The sequence below is a fragment of the Falco naumanni genome, chromosome 2, assembly GCF_017639655.2.
Source record: "Falco naumanni isolate bFalNau1 chromosome 2, bFalNau1.pat, whole genome shotgun sequence".
Classification (NCBI taxonomy): Eukaryota; Metazoa; Chordata; class Aves; order Falconiformes; family Falconidae; genus Falco; species Falco naumanni.
The window spans coordinates 57,414,695-57,436,395 of NC_054055.1; the positions used below are offsets into that span (position 1 = coordinate 57,414,695).

At 43.9% G+C, this 21,701-nt stretch overlaps 1 protein-coding gene across 1 annotated transcript; it reads right to left on the bottom strand.

The window, feature by feature from the left end:
* Nucleotides 1-3,267: 3,267 nt before the first annotated feature.
* OXGR1 (oxoglutarate receptor 1) lies at nt 3,268-4,528 on the bottom strand. The gene has a single exon (XM_040584307.1). It carries the CDS (start codon nt 4,306-4,308, stop codon nt 3,340-3,342), a length of 969 nt encoding a protein of 322 aa, XP_040440241.1. The 5' UTR covers nt 4,309-4,528; the 3' UTR covers nt 3,268-3,339.
* Between the last annotated feature and the right edge of the window lie 17,173 nt (nt 4,529-21,701).

Sequence of the window (21,701 nt, forward strand, 5' to 3'; positions counted from 1 at the left end):
CTTCATTTAAAGTTGAAAGCAAAACCTGGTCCTATATTGTTGGAAAACCAGAAGCAGTTCCTTTTCTATCTCAAACACCAGAAGAACCAGACTCCACAATGTAGATGCTGGAGTAGGACTCAAATGGAGTTAATAAAACTTATGTGTCTATATGCAGTAAGGGCTTGAAAGATAATGCATCAGTCTGATTTCACTCAAAAAAACCTTGGTAGTTTTTGATAGGATACCCTAAACTGAAAAAACAGCCAAGTTGCTATGCTCAGCGTTGCCTTCTCATGGTGGATCAGCTGCCTCTGGCGTCTCAGGATGTCATGGTTTAACACCAGCTTGGCAAATCAGTACCATGCAACCACTCACCCCCCCTACAGGGGTGGAGATGAGATCTGAGAAAAAGGCAAAACCCATGGGTTGAGATAAGAACAATTTAATAATTAAAGTAAAACAAATTACTACTACTATTATTGTTGTTGTTGTTGTTACAACAGCAATTGTAATGAAAAGGAGAGAGAGCCCTTGACTCAGTATAAACATTACCCAGCAACAACTGAAAACATCAGTGTGTTATCAACATTATTATCATAACAATGTCCAAACCCCAGCATTGTACCAGCTACTGAGAAGAACATCAGCTCCATCCCAGCCAAAGCCAGGCCACAGAGGCAAGCAGTTGTGAGCAGCACTGTAGGTGCATTAGAGAAGGTTGTGCTGCCCTTTGGAGACTGGCAAAACCAATGCAGCATGTGGGGTGGGAGGCATTTTCTTTACATTTTTTGGAGGTGTGCCTCACACTACATCTCTCCAGGCCTGCATTAGGTGAGCTTCCTTCTTCACCTAAAGAGCTCATCCACAAATTGATAGTGGATATTGAGATGGATAGTGGTCACAGGGGAGATCATGCTGCACTGTGCAGAAGTTTTGAAAGTTACCTTGATGAATATCTAGGGGCGGATTAAAGTCAAATGGGCTATTTCTGCAGGAAAATGGCTTCCTTCTCTGCTTTCTGCCAGGACTTTTCCTTCACAGCCCATCTTCTACCCTATCCAGACAAATGCTCTTCTGCCTTTCCCCATCTTGCTCCTTCCTATGTCAGGGATGGTTTCTAATCTCCTGGCGTTCCCTCGGCATGCCTGCTGCTTGCTGTTGCCTGTTGTCCCCAGGCTGGCCCTGGGAGAGGCAGTGAATGGGCACCCCACGGCACAGAGGAGTCACAGGCTGTCTGCCAGTCACTCAGGCATGTGCTTAATGGGAATGGTGGTCTGGTGGTCTCGGTTTGGTGGTCACTGGAAGACCAGGCCACGCATAGAGGGATTGGTTAGGGAGAAGGGTTGTCTGAGAGCCTGGCGTGTGTTACAGTTGATTAATGGACATTTCAGAGTGGAGAGCAAAAGTAATGGCACATGAAATAAGGCTGTTATACAAATGAATTAGAGGGTTCACTCTGTGGTCGTACTTTCGGGCTCTGAATATTTATGTTGCTAATAGTTTTGTGTGGCTGTTTGCTGGGGTACCTCAGCTGGTTCTGGGACCTCTCTAGATGGTATCTTCAAGTATTGGACTCACATTTCCTGTGAGTCGATTTTTTTTTTCCTGTGAGGCAAACCATATTCCCCATCAGATGTGTTTTTACGTAAAGCTGTTCCTCACCTGGTGTGACCAAGCAGAGCTGCACTGAGTAAAGAAATGGGAAAAAATTACTTTGTGTTGTCTATGGATTGCCAAGAAGGACTTGGCAGTACAGATAGATGAAAAACAGAACATCAGCCAGCAATGCACACTCACAGACCGGAAAGTCAGTTGTCTCCTGGGCTGCATAAAAAGAAGTGTGGGCAGGTCAGGGAAGGTGGTTCTACCCTCCTGAGACCCCACCTGGAGTACTGTGTTAAGCTCTGGAGTCCTCAGTACAAGACAGGCAAGGACCTGTTGGAGCAAGTCCAGAGGAGGCCACAAAAATGATCAGAGGGTTGGAACACCCGTCCTACGAGGAAAGGATGAGACAGTTGGGGTTGTTTAGCCTGGAGAAGGGGAGGGTCCAGAGACACCTGATTGCAGCCTTTCAGTACTTAGAGGGGGATCATAAGGAAGATGGAGATATACACCTGTAGCTATAGGACAAGGGGTAATTGTTTTAAACTGAAAGAGGGTAGATTTAGACTAGATGTAAGGAAGAAATTTTTTATGATGAGGGTGGTGAAACACTGGAACAGGTTGCCCAGAGCAATGGTAGATGCCCCACCCCTGGAAACATTTAAGGTCAGGTGGGACAGGGCTCTGAGCAACCTGATCTAGTTGATGTCCCTGCTTATTGCAGGGGGGTTGACCTTGATGACCTTTAAAGGTCCTTTCCAACCCAAAGTATTCTATGATTTTATGGATCTGGCACATTTATGCATCCATTCACTTCTCACCTCTGGACTAAAATTAATCCAGCCATCACAGTCAATAGTACGGAAAACCCTTATAGGAGTGGTCTTGTATTATCGCATTATTAATCTTCAGGTGGTCACTGGAGGCACTGAAGAGGGTCTTACTGTGTAAGTCCTCCTTTTAGCCACCTCTGGAGAGAGATCCATCCCGCTTGGTACCAGAGCTGGGGCTCAGCTCTGCAAAGGCACGTATGAATGTTTGGGTCTGTGTGTGATCTACTTATCTTTTATGGCCAATGGAGAGAAACAGGCATTTCTGGGCCATGATTCACCTTGTCCAAATGCAGGCATCAAGGCTAATTAGGTGAATCACACTCTAAACCTGCTGATTTCTCTCCACTATAATGGGAAATTATGAAGGGAGAACAAGGTGATTAACTTATATACATACACCTACCTTGTCAATGCCTCCAGGGAGGTGACGTGAACCTCCTACAGGTCTAAAACCGTTGTGATGAATTGCCCTCTGGAGGGTCTTACCCCTCTCCATTGCTTAGGAAGCAAGTCAAAGGCAGGCACCTAGATTAGTCTAGGGACTTAACTTCCAAGTTACTAAAATTAAATCGAGTTGTTCCCACCCTGAATCTGTATCTGCCACTAATACACAATTATTTTTTTCTGGAACTGTTGGCCGTTCTCTGAAAGAAGTATCAAAGATTCAGAAAGCAAATACAGAGAAATTTCTGAGAAGTTTCACATTTAATATTTTAGCATTTTATTTAAAGCTTTTTATTTAAAATTCTATGTTTTATCTTTTCATGATCAATTCGTAACTCAAAACAAACAGATTAACTCTCCTTTGGTGTTGGCAGCATTAACCTGAGTACTCTGATGGCAGGGAGGTTGTGCCTGGCTGGTTGAGGGCAGGTTTGGACCCTTCCTCCATAACTCTTTAATGGCATCAATCTCTTCCACTTTAAGTTCTTGTTTGTCCAAACTTGAGGAGTGAGAAAATTGCCTGCTGGAACTTATCTCCTGTCACTACATAGAGCAGTAAGTTTCCAAAAGTATTTAATGCTGCTAAAGGTTTAGCTATAATAAACATAAAAAGGATTGTGTTCTTCAAGTGGCAGCTAACCGGTCGTACTCGGAGCTCCAGCCGAATGCCTTGAAAGACGTGGAAGGGGAGGAAGCACACATAGAAGACCACCAAGAGGACGACAGCCAGTCTGCGAGCCTTTTGTTTGTAGCAAGACTGTGTGTGGGGCCCGGTAGCCAAGGTGTAAATAATGAGCATGTAGCAGAGAGTCACTGTCAGCAAGGGCAAGAAGAAGGCAAATACCGTCAACAGCCAGTTATACCACCGACTAGTGTCAAGGTCCGCAGCAGCTGCCAGGTCTGGGCAGATAGTCCTATTCTGCATATGCCTTGTGGCAATCAATATGCCCAAGGGGCTGATGGCCACCAGGGAAGTCAGCCAAATGACTACACAAGTCACCACCACCCATCTCCGTTTTTGAACAAAAAAGCATTTAACTGGGTGAACAACTACAAAAAAGCGGAAGACGCTGAAACAGCAAAGGAAGATAATACCACTGTACATGTTGAAGTAGAAACAAAAGTGAATAAACTTGCACATGAAGTTTCCAAAAATCCAGTTATTTCCATTAGCAGAGTAGTGTATAAAGAAAGGAAGTGTGGCTATATATAGTAGGTCAGTGATAGCCAGGTTTAACATAAGGATGGTGCTGCTTTTCCAGGGCCTCATCTTGACAAAGTAAACAAAAATTGTCACTACGTTCCCCGGGAAGCACACCAGGAAAATTATGCCATAAAGGACGGAGAGATAAGTTTTCACCTGTAAGAAATCTTCGTCCTTGCAGCTTCCCAATGGGTCTGTGTGGCCTGGCAGAGCGGTAAAATTGCTGGTGCGTTCAGATGTCATGTTGGCAGAAATCTTCTTAAAGCTTTACAAAAATCAGATGCTTAATTTTAATTGATTTGTTAGGACAAATGCATTCAGTTAAATCTTTTTTTGCTGGAGCAAATGTTGTATGTTTGACAAGGCATAGTAGAGGGAGGAAATGGGGATTTGGTAACATACCCAGCTCTGACCTAGATAACCCTACTCAAATATTTAATTTCACCCTTCCCTCTCCTTTATGTTTAATTTTGATAACGATTTACTCTTTTTTATTTAACCCCCTAGGTTGAAGAAGACTATTACTCTTTATCTGCAAACCTTCAGGAATAGCAACCACAAAGAGAGCTGGAGAGAGTTTGGGCTTAGAGTTTGCAAAACTGTGAATTAGTCTTAGCACTTGAGAAAGTAGAACTATACCCGTATTTTCTCTTCATTCATCTGAGCTAATCAGTGTTTTGTGCTCATGAAACCAGAGATGCTGTTCTGGTTTCATGAAAACCAAAAGATGTTAGGTTCAGATACAGATCTCAGGACCTGAGACTCCCATAAACTGACAATCATGGCTTGTCCCTGAATATGATCTTATTCTCTGGGAGTCATCAGAGGATAAAACTAGTATAAATGCATTTAAAAAAAATTCAAGCTTCATAGTGGCATAAAGCTTATTATTAAAGACTGTTTCTCAAAGTGCAGTGGGAAGATGGAAAGCACAGGTATTGACTGAAGGCACTGATCTTGCTTCCCATTCTGTGTGAACTGGAACTAGATAGACTTGTCTCTGAATAGTCTGCCATAGCCAATTTGGATCCCTTCACAGTCAGTTCAGGAGATAACCTTGGTAGTTCTTGGTAGTATTTTAACCTGAAAGAATAGTAACCAAGGATGAAAATCATCTCATCTGACTTCAGATATGAGAAAGTTAGATGCTTAAAGTGGAGCCAGTCAACCTAAGCCCCCTTTTATCATTGAAGGAGAGATGTAGGTTCCTCCAGGACATAATACATCTTCCTATAAGTGAGGTTTCTAAGATAAATGATTTACTTTTTTGGGATGCCTATTTCTTTCCATTGATGACAAAGGCAGCTCAAAGTGACTAGTTCAGACCTGGATGTCTCAAGTGAGGCAAGAGGTGTGCCACTGTGTGCCTTCAGCATCTCAGGTGAACACCACTCCTTGAGATTCTAACCAATTCCATGCAAGAAAGTATGTTTAAGTGACTTCAAAAAGTGCTAGTCAGGGTACTGTCAAGCCCAAATCCCTCTCTCTTGACCCAGAAACACAGTCTTTAAACTAAATCAGTGTTACATTGAATATCCAAGATGAAGTCATCACATTAAAAAAAAAAAAAAAACCAAACAAAAAAACCCCCACAAAACCCCAAAAACCCAAACCAAAACAAAAACCCCAAACCAACAACCAGAACAGTACCTTACTGCAGTTTTGGAAATCCTGTGTATAGAACTAGTTTTTCATGTGATTCAGTTAACATGTTACCAGTATCGATGTTTCTTCATTATTCCAATGACTGGTAGAACACGACAAATTTGCTTTGACAAAGCCAGTCATTAAAGCTGGGACACAGCAGGAATTATTTATCATAACTGGTCAGAAAGATGAGTATTACTTCATTATTTAGGAGCACTTCAGAAAGAAATTTGAATAGCATCCCCATAATTTAGTTAAAACACTAATACTTTTTAACATGAATGTTAGCTCTGGTATAGCAGCTTTGCAGTCAAAGATGCATTAGGTACAGGCCATGAAGCTTGTTTTAAACAAATCCAGATTTATGTCCCCAAAAGCTAGGGATATACATGTTTTCTCTCTTTTCTGTTGCTTGATGATACCACTGTTACGCACACTTATGCCTCTCACTGGTATATTTCAAGTAAAGTTACACAAAATTTTCTAGAATATTTGATTCATCCCCAGGTTAGTTTTCTTGCACTGCTGATTGGTTCTTCACTGCAATCTTGAGCCCTCCAAACTGAAAAAAGAGAAATATTGCTTACCTGAAACGTTGCAATTCTACTTCTCCCTTTGATATTGCTTTGAGCAAAGAGCACTGCAAATGAAATGTATTTATGTCTTCCTTACAGTGAAGCAGGTTTTAGTATGGCTTTGCAGCCATATACATTCACTCCCTGGCAGACTGAGACTCCCTGTGGCTGTAAATTAGGACATTGGTAGAAAACCTCAGTTACTGGCTCAGATATGAGCTCTTAGACCTGGGTAGCTGGATGAGATCTCTTTTACCCTCTGTCATTCATGCTCTCTTGCCTTCAGTGAGCAGAGCACGCTTTGCTTGCAGCAGTTCTGCATCCTGAAGTAGACCTGTAGTATCCAAATAGCAGCAGATCACATTTAAATTAGCGTGTGGTGTATGCATGTGTTTATAAAAGAGAAAATTAAATTTGTTGTCCATTTCCTGTGAAGTGAAACCTGATCGCTGAAGTGAACAAGGCTTATTGCCATTTCAAGGTCAGGTGAAAAATGTTATGACATACCGTCTTCATTAAAAACAAATCTCTAATGAAGTACAATTTTTAACTGAGGTAAGAAATGAAGTTTTCTTCTGGCAAGATGTGCTTTTCAGGAACTGTGGCATACTTTCTGCTTATTTTTGGTGAATAAAATATTTACAGTTAGTGTTGGCTGGTTTTTACTGGGGTAGCTGATGTTGCAAACTTGTTTTCTTTTGAGCCTTTGCTTTTGGGGCTCATGCTTCACAAGAGTGGCAATTTTCCATGCATCTTGAATCAAAAGACTGTTCTTGAATAAAAATCTCATTATCATCCTTAGCTCTAGGAACAAGAGGAAAAGAGATTATTATTTAAAAAGAAAAAAAAGTCACAGTATCTTGAATTTTGAAACCGCAGTCTTCAATCCCTAAGCTTGCAACCTGGTCCATGCAAAGAGGCCCCAGCTGCCCAGCATGGCTGGCAGCCTTTTGGCCTTGGTACATTTTATAGGTCCTGCTTGCTGATGAGGCTTATGATCCAGTTTTAAATGAGCAAGCTTTCATTTCTGAACAGTATGTAAGTTAGTGCAGTTACTGAGGACCACACACACGAGAATATTTTTTGGAAAACTGTCTTGACTCTCCTTGAGTGCCTGTACCATAGATATGAGTTGGGAAAAGGCTATCTGTTTTGCTAATCATACTGCAGAGAAAGAGTGGTAATGGGGGCAATCAAGACTGGGGCAGCAGTAATATCTGACAACTAGAACATTATCTATCTGTAACTATTAGGGGAAGGGCATCATCTCTGCTCTCATCTGACCTAGCTTTTCTCTAGGTCAATGCCCAGAGCACTTCTAAAAAATGTCCGAAGTTTCTCAATAATTGTAAAATACACTGTCGCGTACAAGCTCAGGGATCAGCAACTGTTTAAATAGCTATTACCCTGTTCCTAGACACTGCATGTGTCATTAGAAACCATTTGTATGAGGCTGTAGCGTTATAAGCACAGAGGGAGCTAATTATAGTTAGGGATCATTTAATGCATCCACTACTTAATTCATTATACCCCTGAGCAATAGAAAACCTGTGCAGCAGTGGCTGGTATTTATCTTTCCTTGGTGGTGGCAGTGCCTGATACGAAGCAGAAATGGGCTTTCCTGGCACCATGGCCCAGAACTGCCAGGGATGTGGGGCACTGGGATCTCAAGCAGGCACTAGGGTCACCTCTAAGTATCTGACTCTGGACAGGAAAAGAAAATAAAACACCCATTTTTCAGACCAGTTTCAAGAGAAAGCGACTAATAGAAGATCCTTCATGCAGAGCTGCTCTTTAGCTCCTTAACTTACCCAAATCTTGTCTCATCGTCATAGAGATCACGTGTCTCCTGCCTTCTTCCAGCCTCCTTGCACCCTTCACCAGGGTTTCGGCAGCTCCTCATTGCACATGGACCTTTGGAAACATTGCCTTCAGTTGTAGCCATGTGATTGTCCCAGGGGCTCATGTCAGGTGCTTGAGAAATTATGGATAAACTAACACAGGCCATTTGCAAATACCTTTTTAAATTATTTTTTTTAATTGCTTGTTTGGCATTGTGTAGGATCTCTATGAATAAAGGCTGATTCTTCAGCATGCCTTTCAAATCTTCAGTTCAGTCTGTGGGCCTTTTCTCTTGAGCACTAGTTTCTCCACTTCATGTCCATGGACCTTTTAAGTCTGCCCATAGGTAGATCAATCCAATCTTCTACAAAAACACGGCCCTTTTTGTGCTTTAAGGCTGTCCTCACCCTGCTCCTCTCTACAATCATTGGAGGGAAATCAAAATACCCCATAGTTTCACAGTCAGCTGAAGTGACTTAACCACAAGCTGCAGTCAAAAGAGTTAGCAGCACCACCTCCCTCCTCTCATCCTAAACCACATGTTTTCAATGGCCCCAATCCTCGTGCAATCATGGGATGTGCTGGATAAGTGAACCGGCTGAAAACAAATCAGTTCTCTCGTTCTCAGGTCAGCTTTCTGGCACTTTGGTGAGGGGCCACAGCTCCTTCTGTGGGCATGCAGGCTCCAGGGCTTACAGGAACCAGTGATGGGGACTGGCCAGGGGCAAGAGGAGGACAGCAGAGGTGGACTGGCTCGTGCTGGCAGCGAGGTTGCATTTGGGTTCCTGTTGTGAAATGCTGTTTTTCTTGCTGTTACAGACAACCAGCCACCCTCAGCTGAAGCTAGTCTCCAGCAATGCTCGCCCTGGAGACAGCACTCGTCCCTTGTTTCAACGGTCTTTCAGGCAGGCTGCATTGACTTGTCAGATGGGCTGTCATTTTCCCTAATTTGATGAATATTAATAAGAATTGCAAAGACCAGTAATCCAACAGCAAAAAGCTAGCTATTTGCAGCTTTCCTGAAATAACCGTTATAAAATCCTACAGAGTTCATATGTGTGTATAAATGGTGCTCTTAGTCACTGTATAGAAAGGAAACAGCAACAATTTGGTGGCAGGCTTATTATTGAAATATTTCCTCTTAAAACTTTATACTATTGACTGGGTCAGTTATCCTAGAGTGCATGATGCAAATAGAATCACCTTTTCATATTGTGTTTTTCCTTCTGTAATGGCAGGGTGAACAGGATGCACAGGATGATAGATGAGTTCACACACCTGGACCACGCAATTTGCTTCAAAAACCTCCAGTCTAAAATACAGAATGGAGAACAAAGTCCAGTACTTTTGTTTTGCTTTGTGGCTGATTGCAAACAATCTCTCTTTCCTCCGAATGGGCTGACCGTTAGTTTTTGTGGGCATTGGGGCAGAAAAGGTCATAGCAGGGCTTTGTGGTGTCTCAGCAGCACAGCCGAACTTGACTGTGATTAGGACTTACAGTCATGAGGGCCCACAAAGTGCTCCTCCAGCTCAGGGGCCATTCTCATCTCATAAAACCTGATCTAAAATCCACAGGCGTGAGTGAAAGACTCCTTTCAGAATCAGACCTTTGGACATGACAGCACCCAGTGTGGCACAGTAGAAATGGCAAGGATAGCTCTGATTAATAATTATGCAGGAAAACAGGCAGTTTGTTGGGCAACGGCTAGGCTCCAGAGTGTTAAGAGCTTTCATTATATGTTTTACTTTGGGTTCAGCAAACCTATAATCTTTCCATGGGTTATTTCCCTTAGCAGACATACATTTGTTTGGCTGATCTTACGCTGTGTGTGATTGAATACCTAATTACAGTTGTTATCAGACCACCGTCGGGAGATGCTCGGTTCTGTTGAGAATGATACTGTGAGTCTTCATCACGTGGGGAAATCAGCTCTGGCTCTCCCTTCGTATTTCTCCCCTGAGACTGAATGGTGAGGGCAGCATTCTTTCAATCCCTAAATGCATGGTAACTCTAAATTAATCAGAGTTAAACGCTGCCATCCAATTATGAAGGTATAGAGACTGTTAATGGAAACTTCTGGAAAAGAATATTTTACTTAGGAAAATTACATATATAATCTGGCATGTAAGCAGCGCTGTTGCCATATCAGCTGAGCAGAAGTAGTTTGATACAGTTCCAAAAATAGCCTGTATGGATCTGAGGCACTATTTTATGGCTAGCATTAGTCCCTGAAGTGAATTGGTGCTCATCAACTACAGGGCACAGAAGATAAAATCTACTGCAGCGCTTAGATGATGGTGAGTTGCTTCCAGAAGGTGAGTTGCCCCATGGGCTGTTGGGAGAGGAAAGACAATGGGACAATTTGCCTACTCAAAGCCAGTATGTGCTCAGGTACCTTGCTACAGCACCAGGAAGACCATAAACTGGTGAGTAAAAGACGCCGCAGGAGCACCCAACTATGAAGTGGCCTTAAACACAGCAGCTGCACCAGTTAAAGTTTTCCCAGCAGACACTAAAAGCCAAACTAAACTCATCAGAGATGTGACAACAGTTGTAATTGTTCCAGGTAATGGCGCGTTTCCTGAAAATGGCCCAGCTCAGTCGTCTGAAAACAGAGAGGACTGATTTGCTGCCTTGTTATATTGTTGGGTTTTTTTCAATTCAAGACGAAGCAGCCTCCTTGGCTTCCAATAACGTGTCAGTACAGGATTCAGCAAAGGGCGCTCTTAATGTGGCCTCCAGCGTACAAGCAACAAGACACTGAAGTTATATTCTGTTGTGGTGCCATTGCTCTTGTAATTTGTGTGCAGAGTGCGGTGGCATGTGAAGGAAAGTCTGCCCTTTGCTTTAGGCCACTCTAATAAAGCTTTGTCTTCAGAAAGTGACTTTGTATCGTCACAGCTCTCTACACATGAATTTAATATACGCAGCCAAAGATGAGCCTTTCTATGAGCCAGGTATCGTTCCCTCAGCTAACAAAACCCCTTATCTAATGCCTGGCTCTTGGCAGAAAGACCCTGGGTGGCTTTGGTGCTGTACTGGTCTCTGCAGTTCTGTTACCACCTGCACACACACTTGCTCCCACCTGTACCCCTCATCCCTCCAGGCTCAGCTCCCACCTGCCGAACTCCTCCCCTGCTTTGGAAATGAGCCTTTCCCAGTGGGACTGGTGCCAAGAGTAGCACAAGGACAACAGAGAAGGAGCTCAGCCATGTAGGATACACTTCATAGTTTAAAAACAACATTTTCCTCCCAAGTTTATATCTTTTAATTCTTTTCTTCACACAGTCACTGAAGTTATAGACTGTTAAGTTAGTTGTTTGCATTACAAGTGCTTGTTTCTGATAAGGTAAGGTAATGATTAGGTAGAATTCTGCGGTCATAAGGTAATAAGCAGAAATAATTATCAAAGTGAAATTACGAGGTTGCTTGACCACAGTGACCGAAGAGACAGAACTAGAAATCCCCAAAGAAATGCCCTGCAAATCGTCACTTGACTGCAAAATCAAAGGTCTTGTATTTTTTGGAGCAACCTCCCTTGCTTTCAGGCAGAGTGCTGTGCAAACAGGGAAGATGTTTAGGCTCCTCATCCCAAACCCTTCCTATTTCATACCTCATGGTAGAGAAACTCCTCTGCCAGCATGAGAGAGCAGAAAGCAGCTCCCTCTGCTCTCCCCTTGCCAAGGCTGCTCAGCTGACCTCACCCCGAGAGTTATGCAGATTCCCTGCATATGAGAAAGTCTTGTGCTCTTTAAATGACTCTTAAATGCTAACTATTATTATCCTCAGGCAATTAAATGGCTCTCCAACTATTCAGATTGGGTGGAGGCATGGATTGTTGAAATAGCCTTCAAAGAGATAATTCATGCAAACCAAAACTGTGGAATTCAAATGTTGGTGTTTTTTTTAATTTAACCTTTTTCCTCTGGCTATTTTGTGCTCATCTAAATCAAATATATGAAAAGGAGGTGATGTCCTCTGCAGACGCTTTCACTTGCTTTGCTTTTCTATGCTACTTTTCACCAAAAGCTTCAGGGCCACTCCTGGGTTTTGGCCTTGAACTAACACAGCATCAGGCTTACCCACCACACTTGGGTCAGCTGGGGAACTCTGCTCTAAGCTGATATATCACATTTATCTCCATCAGAGCATGAGTTTCAGCTAAAACACCAGCACTTCGTTAAATGTGAGTGTTGTTCTATCATTTTGAAAACAGAGCAGCGGACTGAGTCCGTTGGTTTATATAGTCCAAATGCAAAAATTGTGAAACACTGGAAAATCAGTCACATAATGCAGAAAGTAACATTTTGCCGCCATCTGCGGTGGAACTGGCTTCTGCTGGAGCAGTATCTTCAAAGCTAAATACCTAGTAAAGCAAGAGAGGAGGGTGTGCGTTTTGCTCTCCCTACCCACACAGAGAGCTAGCAGAAATCAGCTAACCTGGCTTCCTTCACAAGGAAATGCTCCGTAAACCCAGTGGTACAGAATAATGATGCAGTGTGTTTCTGTCATTGCACTCAGAGCTGGCAGTGCCTGTTCTAAATACTGTGACAGTATTCACCAAAGTTTGCAGGAGTAGAGAAACATGGAAGAAATTACATCACCATGGGACAGAAGATTACACTTTCAAGAAAAGACAGAAGAATCTCTGTGTGCCTGACCCTGGCTTTTTATTTTTTAAAAGGGAACTGTTTAATGGTTGGTGATAAAATGAAATGATACAATGTGTTAAAGGATATAAAAAAATGCAATGCCTTGTGTGTTCAGGCTGTTCGGAGTCAGGCCAGGTATTTTAGACACTATTCTGCATTTTGCCAGCATTCAAATCTCCTGTTGCATATCAGTGTGATTGATGGCCTGCTGGAGCCTGAGGAGGGAATCGCAGGCTTCTGCATCAGATTTTGCACATCATATTCGAAGAAGGTATAAACTGGTGCATTGTGCTGGCTTTGGAGCCAAGTTAATCCACCCCAGCAGAGTATCTAAACCATTGGCTTCCATGGCACCATTACTGCAAGCTGATGAGCACAGACATCTCCCGTCTCTAGCAATCATCTTGGTGCGCTGCAGCAAGATGTTTGTGTCTCTTGAAACCCTCTGTCCTGATTGCAGGAGGTAGGGTAAAAGGAAAGTCGTCAGGACACGCAGTCCATCTGCTGCCCCAGATCAGGTCATATCCTGGGCAGTCCCAGCAGATGCCTTTACCTTATTTAAAATCTTCTCTCTACCAAACCACTCCTCCACTTCTCTGCACCCACAGGATGTGTTGCCTCATGTCCAGCATCTCCCTGACCTAGTTCTACCTGGAAGCATTCTGCTCTCTGGATACAGGTCAGCATGTGAAGGTCACAATCATCTTTCTTCAGTGGTACTTCTAGATTGAACAACTCTCGGTCCAACAAACTTCTTTTTTGCTTTTGGTTGTTGTTTTTTTGGAACCTCTGTTCTGCTCCCCATCCAGCAGGTCCCCCTCCTTCTTAAGGTGCAGTGTTGGACCAGACATGTGACCCCAGGACACTCGTTACCAAAGCAGAAGGGCTACCCATCCTGCCTGGCAGTCTGTGCTCTTATTTCTATGTCCCATTCTGCTGTTTGCCCTTTTCACAACAGCACAACATATTTGACTGATGCTCAGCTTGTGACCTGCACAGCCCTTCGATTCTTTCCTGCAGTACTGCTGCCTAAGCAGGTAGTCCAGATTTGTGCAGTTTTGATTGCTTTCCTACAAACATAAATTTTGCATTTGTCCTCATTGTATTGCACCCTGGTTTTTTTCAGACAATTTCTCCAATTTTTGTAAACTGCTTTGAATCTAATGCTGTCCGCCAGCATGCTGGGAGTCCCTTCACTTGTCATCTGCATACTTAAACGGTATACTTTCTACTCCATTGCCCAAATAACTAGTGAATATATCAAGGGTGAGCTCACTACATAATCTGGACTTGGATGGAAAATTTTGTCATGCTAAACATCCTACAACTGGGCCTTGCACTCCTCTCCTAGAAACTTCCATCAGTATTATCTGTGCCTTGAGTAGCAGCTCAGCCACAGCTCCCAGGAGCAACAGCTTTTGTGTGAAATCAGAGAAAAGAAGCAAGATACCAAGTTTTTTGTATCTTGTGTCCCTCTTCCAGAGCATTTCAGAGACAAACCTGCTCCATTCCAAGAAAGTAGCTCGATGATGCTGAATCATCCTGATGGACAATGCAGCAGCCTTCTCTATCCCACCATCACTGGCTCCCCTGTTCTGCATCTGGGACTGCTGGGGTGGCTGGGTAGCTAGCCTGCATGCTGCCTACTTGGTTCTATCGACATTTTTGATAGATTCAAGATACTCACATGAAGCATTTTGGTTCTGTTGATTCAGAAGTTTGCAGAGGAGAGGAATTCTGTCAGAATTTTTTTTTTATTAGCTGAAATCAGCATGTCTGATTTCTTCCCAAATAAATAGGACACGCTCCAGCACCTCAGTGTCCCTCTTGCAGTGAGGGGCCCAAACCTGAACACAGGATTCGAGGTGCGGCCCCACCAGTGCTGAGTGCAGGGGGACAATCACTGCCCTGGCCCTGCTGGCCACACTGTTTCTGACACAAGCCAGGATGCTGCTGGCCTTCTTGGCCACCTGGGCACACTGCTGGCTCATGTCCAGCTGGCTGTTGACCAGCACCCCAAGGTCCTTTCCCACCAGCTGCTCAGCCCCAAGCCTGTAGCACTGCATGAGGTTGGTGTGACCCAAGATCAGGACCCGGCACTGAGCCTTGCTGAACCTCATATAAATGCCCTCAGACCACTGATCCAGCCTGTCCAGATCCCTGTGTGGAGCCTTCCTGCCCTCAAGCAGATCAACAGTTCTGCACATCTGCAAACTTGCTAAGGGCGCACTCGATCCCCTCATCCAGATCATTGATAAAGATACTAAACACAACTGGCCCCAGTACTGAGCCCTGGGGAACAGCACCTGTGACCGGCCACCAGCTGGATGTAACGACATTCACCACCACCCTGGGCCCGGCCATCCAGCCAGTGTTTAACCCAGCAAAAAGCGCACCTGTCCCAGCCATGAGCAGCCAGTTTCTCCAGGAGAATGCTGTGGGAGATGGTGTCAAAGGCTTTGCTAAGGTCCAGGCAAACTACAACCACAGCCTTTCCCTCATCCACTAAGCAAGCCACCTTGCCACAGGAGATCAGGTTTGTCAAGCAGGACCTAGCTTTCATAACCCCATGCTGGCTGGGTCTGATTGCCTGCTTGTCCTGTACGTGCTGTGTGATGGCACTGAGCATGATCTGCTCCATGACCTTCCCCAGCACAAAGGTCAGACAGACAGGGCTGTAGTTCCCTGGATCTTCCTTCCAGTCTTTCTTGTAGATTGGCATCCCATGTGCTGACCTCCAGTGAACTGGGACCTTCCTGGTTAGCCAGGACTGCTGATAAATGATGGAGAGTTGCTTGGTGAGCGCTTTCACCAGCTCCTTCAGCACCGTTGGGTGGATCCCATCTGGCCCCACAGACTTGTGTGTGTCTCAGTGGTGTAGCAGGTTGCTGACCATTTACCCTTGGATTATGGGGGCTTCATTCTGCTCCCTGTCCCTGTCACCAGCTCAGGGCACTGGGTACCCAGAGAACAACTGTCCTTACTATTAAAGACTGAGGCAAAGGCATTAAGTACCTCAACCTTTTCCTCAGCCTTTATCACCAAGTTTTCCCCCTCATCCAATAATGGATGGAGGTTATCCTTAGCCCTCCTTTTGTTGCTAAATAATTTTATTGCCTTTATGGCAGTAGCCAGATTAAGTTCTAGTTGGGCTTTGGCCCTTCTGATTTTCTCCCTGCATGACCTCCCAACACCCTTGCAGCCCTCCTGAGTGGCCTGCCTCTTCTTCCAAAGGTCATGAACTCTCCTTTTTTCCTGAGTTCCAGCCACAGCTCTCTGTTCAGCCAGGCCAGCCTTCTTCCCCGCCGGCTCATCTTTCAGCACATGAGGACCACCTGCTCCTGCACCTTTATGATTTTCTTCTTGAAGAATGCCCAGCCTTCCTGGACCCCTTTGCCCTTCAGGACTGTCTCCCAAGGGACTCTGCAAACCAGTCTCCTTAAACAAGCCAAAGTCAGCCCTCTGGAAACCTATGGGAGAACTTCTGCTGACACCTTCCCTACTTCTCCAAGAACCAAAACTGTTATCAATAAATTGTCTACCAGAGAGGGCTGTGCAAGTAATACAAAGAGGGGGTCAACAGTGATACAGCTTATTCTTTCTTTGAAGACCTGGTTCAGAAGGTGCTTAGTGTGGCATTTCACCCTCCAGTATCTCTAGCTCATTTGCCTGGGAGCAGAAAGGTTTAGGGAGGAAACTTGTGTCGATGAGACGATGCATTTCATGTACCCCAGAAAGACAGCAACAAAGAGGGCTTACTGTACAGTTGAAGCCGGGAGTGTTGTTTAAGCTTTTTTAAACTGATGGAAGAGCCTTCAATTTCTCCAAATGCCTCAGAAGTGAATAGGAAGAAAGTAAGAAGGTCCCGGAATAAAGGTCATTTCTCTATATTTCAGTATCTTTAATTCATGCAAGAAAAGGAAATTTACAAAATTAAACATCAACTCCCCCCCGAGGCAACTACTCGGTAAAAGAGCACAGCTGCCGAGATCCATCTGTTCCTTACCAAATCCAGCTTCTTGACTCCCTGCAAGAGGTATTTTCTGCTTTTTACCTGCTGTCACAGACTTGTGTGTAACAATAACTCTTTCTTCAATAAAATATTACTTCTTTTTTTCAGAGTGATGGTCCTGGTTTCATCTGGATAGAGTTAATTTTCTTCCTAGTAGCTGGTACAGTGCTGTGTTTTGGATTTAGTATGAGAATAATGTTGATAATACGCTGATGTTTTATTTGTTCTAAGTAGTGCTTACTCTAAACCAAGGACTTTTCCAGTTTCCCATGCCCTGCCAGTGAGCAGGTGCACAAGGAGCTGGGAGGGAGCAGAGCCAGGACAGCTGGCCCAAGCCAGCCAAAGGGATATTCCGTACTGCAGAACATCATCCTCAGTGTATAAACCGGGGGGAGTTGGCTGGGAGGGGCCGATCGCTGCTTGGGCACTGGCTGGGCATCGGTCAGCGGGTGGTGAGCAGTTGTGGTGTGCGTCACTGGTGGTTTTTTTCCCCCTTGATTTTTAATCCTCTCATTTTCTCTCTCCTTTTCTTTACAATTTTTATTAGTATTATTGTTGTTATTATTATTATTAATTATGTATTTTACTTTAATTATTAATTTTTTCTTATATTAACCCACAAGTTTTACCTTTTTCTAGTTCTCCTCCCAATTCAGTTGGGTGGAATGGAGCGAGTGAGTGGTGTTTGATTGTGGGCTAGGGTTAAACCACAGTAAATGGAGACAGGAGAATTTTGCATGAGATACACATCTTTTAAAGTAGTTCTCCCAGTTATCATGGCAAGGACAGATGGCAGAGGTATTGATAACCACAGGGTAAAGAGATGGGATCTCTTGCAACAGCCTTGTGCTAAATTCCAGATACCTCTCCTTAGCCCATGCCACTGTCCAGCAGAGCTATCATTCACACCTTACAGTACAAGTCAAAGAATATATAATTTAACCTCAATTGGCATGGCTGTATTTCAGAATTAATGCTTCTTCCTTTGCTCCCAATATAGTGCTGTGAAAAATCTCTTTGCCATGGAGTCACACGCCCTAATGCAGTGAAAACACAAGTGGTTGCCTGAAGGGCTCCTCTTTTCGGCTCATTAGGGCCACAAAAGTAATTCTTCTCCAGGCACACCTATTTAGCCTTTGATGTGACAGCTGTGGAGACTAATGCCTGTAGCACCACATCCCACCCAGTTTCATCAACTCACTTGACTGGAGAGAGAGTCATTGCCACTCACAAGACTATGTGGGACCAGCAGATGGGACCCATCCAGAACAGAGGGGCAATGTTTCTTTTCAAAAAATCGTATCTGTTTAAGGGGGAGACAAGATAGGGCAGCACTTGTGGTAGCAAACATTGCTATGTCAGTCTTCCAAAGTATATTTAATTCAGCCTTTAAATTATCCTAGCTGTGGTAGGTGTCCCAGCTGCAGGAAGGCCTCTGAGAGCTCAGCTTCTTTGATGGGCCACCTCTGGTTCCTACCTCTGTCAGTATAAACAAGCTACACTTAAGAAGATTAAATCAAGTCCTTGCTTAGCATATAAAAAATGGCATTTAGCTCGTATAAGTGATGCTTCTGGGTTTTAGGCCATCTTTGTAGATCTGGGACTAAATTAGAAAATAAACTCTGAATTGTTTTGGCTTCCCTAGCATCGGGTTTGATGAATCGGTGCGACAGCCTGCTTTGGAGAAATCAGATATGTGCTAAGAAAAATCTTCCCAGTGCCCTCATCTGCAGTGCAGGGAGCTCCCTGGGACAGTCATGCTCACCTGGAGAAGGATTGTTTTTCCAGGGAGAGCAAGAAGAGGAAGACGTGTTGATGCCTACAGCCATACTTTCCACTCCACAGCAAGGTTCAGAGAAACCTGTCTGCATTACAGAAGAGGAAAAATGTGCAAGGAGAAAAGGCAAGCCATTCTTTCCTGCAAATATAGAATGGTCAGTAATAAAAGAGTGAGAGAAATCCACCATTTGATGTTTCTGGCCAAGCAGTCAGGAGGGGGTGAATTCACTGTTTCCCCAAAGTGAATAAACTCTAATTCCCTATATTTATCCTTTCTAACTGTTTGATATATTTAATCGACTCCTATCACTGTTCGTAGGATAACACCCATAGAGGCAAGATCAGCTGTATTTGATTTATGATTTACATGTTCATAACCACATAGCCACTGTAGCTGTATTTGATTTAAAAGCATAAACCAGAGAATGTGTTTCTTTAGAGAAAGTTGGGACAATGCTCCCACCTTGCTCTTGCAGATGGTATAAGAATCATTTTGTTCTTCCTTTTCCAACTCTCTGCTTCTCCAGGGCAGACCTCCTTTTCAAAATCAAGACACTGTTTTCCTGCATACTTATGCTTTTCCAGGGTGATCCTATTACTGGAAGAGTTTTGTCTACCCTCTAGTGGGAATTTGAATTATAACTGTGGGAGTACAGGAGGCTGGAGCCCCTTGGGCACAGCCTGGAATTACTGCAGGATCGATCTTCATGGTGTTTCCAGCCAACACGATGCCCCATTCCTGTCCTTCCCCTCCCTGAATGAGATTCTTGTTTATATTTTGGAAAAAAAAAAAGGGATGAGGGCTATGTTTGCTAGGATTTTGCTCTGGTAGAGGGACAGATTTAGATTTTCACTGGTGTTGGCCAGTTAACTCTGGAAAGTAAGTATAGTTGTGTTAGTCATGTTGAGCCAAAATGAGGATGAAAATTTAGAAGATGTATATCTGCTTCTTAACTCCATTTGCCCTTCTGCCAGTAGAAGGAAAGTGTTGGTATCAGTATCTGAAGGCAGAACATGGGCTGCTGGATCTGAATTAGGGTGTGCTAGGAAGGGGCCTGGCCCCGTCTCTGAGGCATGTTAACTGAACCCATGTGCTCTTCCAGAATTTGCACATATATGTGGTGAGCAGTGTACCCCACCCCCTTGGGTGAAGGCAGATCACCAGTTATGGAACCCACTTCTGACCTTTGCAGCCCATGGACAACAATTCCTCGACCCGTGGCACGATGCATGTGTTTCCACCTGAATGGTTTCCCTATATATATATATATGCTGCTAATTCCTTATGTGCTGCTAATATTTTGTGTTAACCTGCAAATTAACAAATACTGGATACAAACCTGTAAACGGGATGAATATAGCTAATCACTGGCTTTTGGCTGAGATCACATGAAGTGGTAGCCAAATAACTCTGGCAATAAGGGGCTTGTCCTCCAAAACCTCCTCTGAAGGAAAACAGAAGTGCTCCTGCAGATGCAGAGTACGACATTGGGGATGAACCGGGCCTGAGTAGCTCAGACAGCGCTCTAACTCAACTTTTATTACCGAAATGCCACAACTGAGCAATCAAGACTCCCCTGAAAATCTTACCCTAAGCCTAAAATGCACTTTGTAAAAGCCCTGGGCTGGGAACTGATTTCTTCCCTGCTTGGCTGCTAATTTGCTTTGTGACTGGAGGCAAGTCACTTAACTCCACTGTGCCTCAGTTTCATCACCTGTAAAATAGGGACGATACATAAATATTGCAGAGAAGCTTACTAGCAGAAAGGTAATGTGAGGAAACTCCTGTAGGCAGGTGCTGCTGCCTTGTCTGTTGAGATAACTTCCTGTTGATAAAAAGCATCATGAAGCGAAGGGAAAAGGGAATTTTAAAAAAGATTTATGGCTTGAAATTGTTGCACAGTGCATTTGTACGCCACTGCCCGCTAGATCTTCTTCGTTATTGCTGAGGCCATAAGTGATAGGGCCAGCGTGGCTCCCTCGGTGGAAAACTGCCCCTTTGGGATTATGTGGGGCTGGAAATAAATCTACGCATAATGCTTCCCTGCTTTATGCCAAGTCACCTCCCTTTTGCCCAGCTTAACGGACCTGTAGCAAGAGCAGTGCAGGACTTTTACCTTGGATGCCCTTTGAGGCACCCCAGAAAAGGACTTTTCTAGCCCTGCCAACTGCAGGTCCAGAGCATCACTTTGTACAGTGGCTGGCACCATGGAAGTCCCTGAAGATGGGAGAGAGATATGAGAGTATCACAGGCTGCTTTTGCGGTAATACCGAAATACCTTGTCACAGATCCACTGACAAAATACAGATTCTGCCAGGCATGCGGGAATTGTCTTGAGAGCACCCTGGGATGCAGCCAGCTAGCTCAGGCTGATCGGGGACAAACAGGAACCACAAGGATTTTAGCAGAACTGTTAGAAGGGACAGAATGAATTTTCTAATCATTTTTGCAAAAAGCTGATGGGTCTTGAGCAACAGGCTGGATGCGGTGAAGGGAGAGGGAAGGGCCAAGTAACCTGGTATCAGGTTTGCTAGCTTGGGTAGCAGGGAGGGTGCTGGCACTGCAACCTTATAATGAAAACACACAAAAGAAGACGTCTCCAGGAACTATACCTTCTATGTTGCTTTATTAGGATTCAGTATGGCATTGTCTGTCTGTGCACAAAGCTGTATTTCTTTCTTCTTCACTGTATCTTATTTCACTATTTTACAAAGTAAAAGGAAATCCATAAAGTAATTTGGCAAACACATCTTTCCCCCTTTTTTTAAAAAGACAGAAGATCAGAACTTTGTTTTCCTTCTAAGAGTGGAGACTATCACTGGTACTGTAGCTTCCAGGCAACTGCTTCTCTTTTGGTTTAGAAATCAGTGATATCAACTATTTTGGGGAGCAAAGAAATCAAGAAGAAGTCTTAGAAGATAAAAAACCTTTTAATTCCAATGTCTTTTAAGGTTCCAGCAATGGTAAATCTAACATACTCTGCATTATAGTCGCTGCAGCAGCCCTGAAAAATCATGTTCCCTCTCTGTTTTAAAAAAAACAGCATTTGAGTTTTAAATGTTATTTTGGAAAGACACTTAGCTCAGTGTTTACCAACTTTACTTTTTCTCCTTCTGTGCCCCAAAGT

Bases quoted from the DNA above. Each gene is read 5' to 3' on its own strand.
- OXGR1 (XM_040584307.1), bottom strand. From the start codon at position 4,308: ATGACATCTGAACGCACCAGCAATTTTACCGCTCTGCCAGGCCACACA.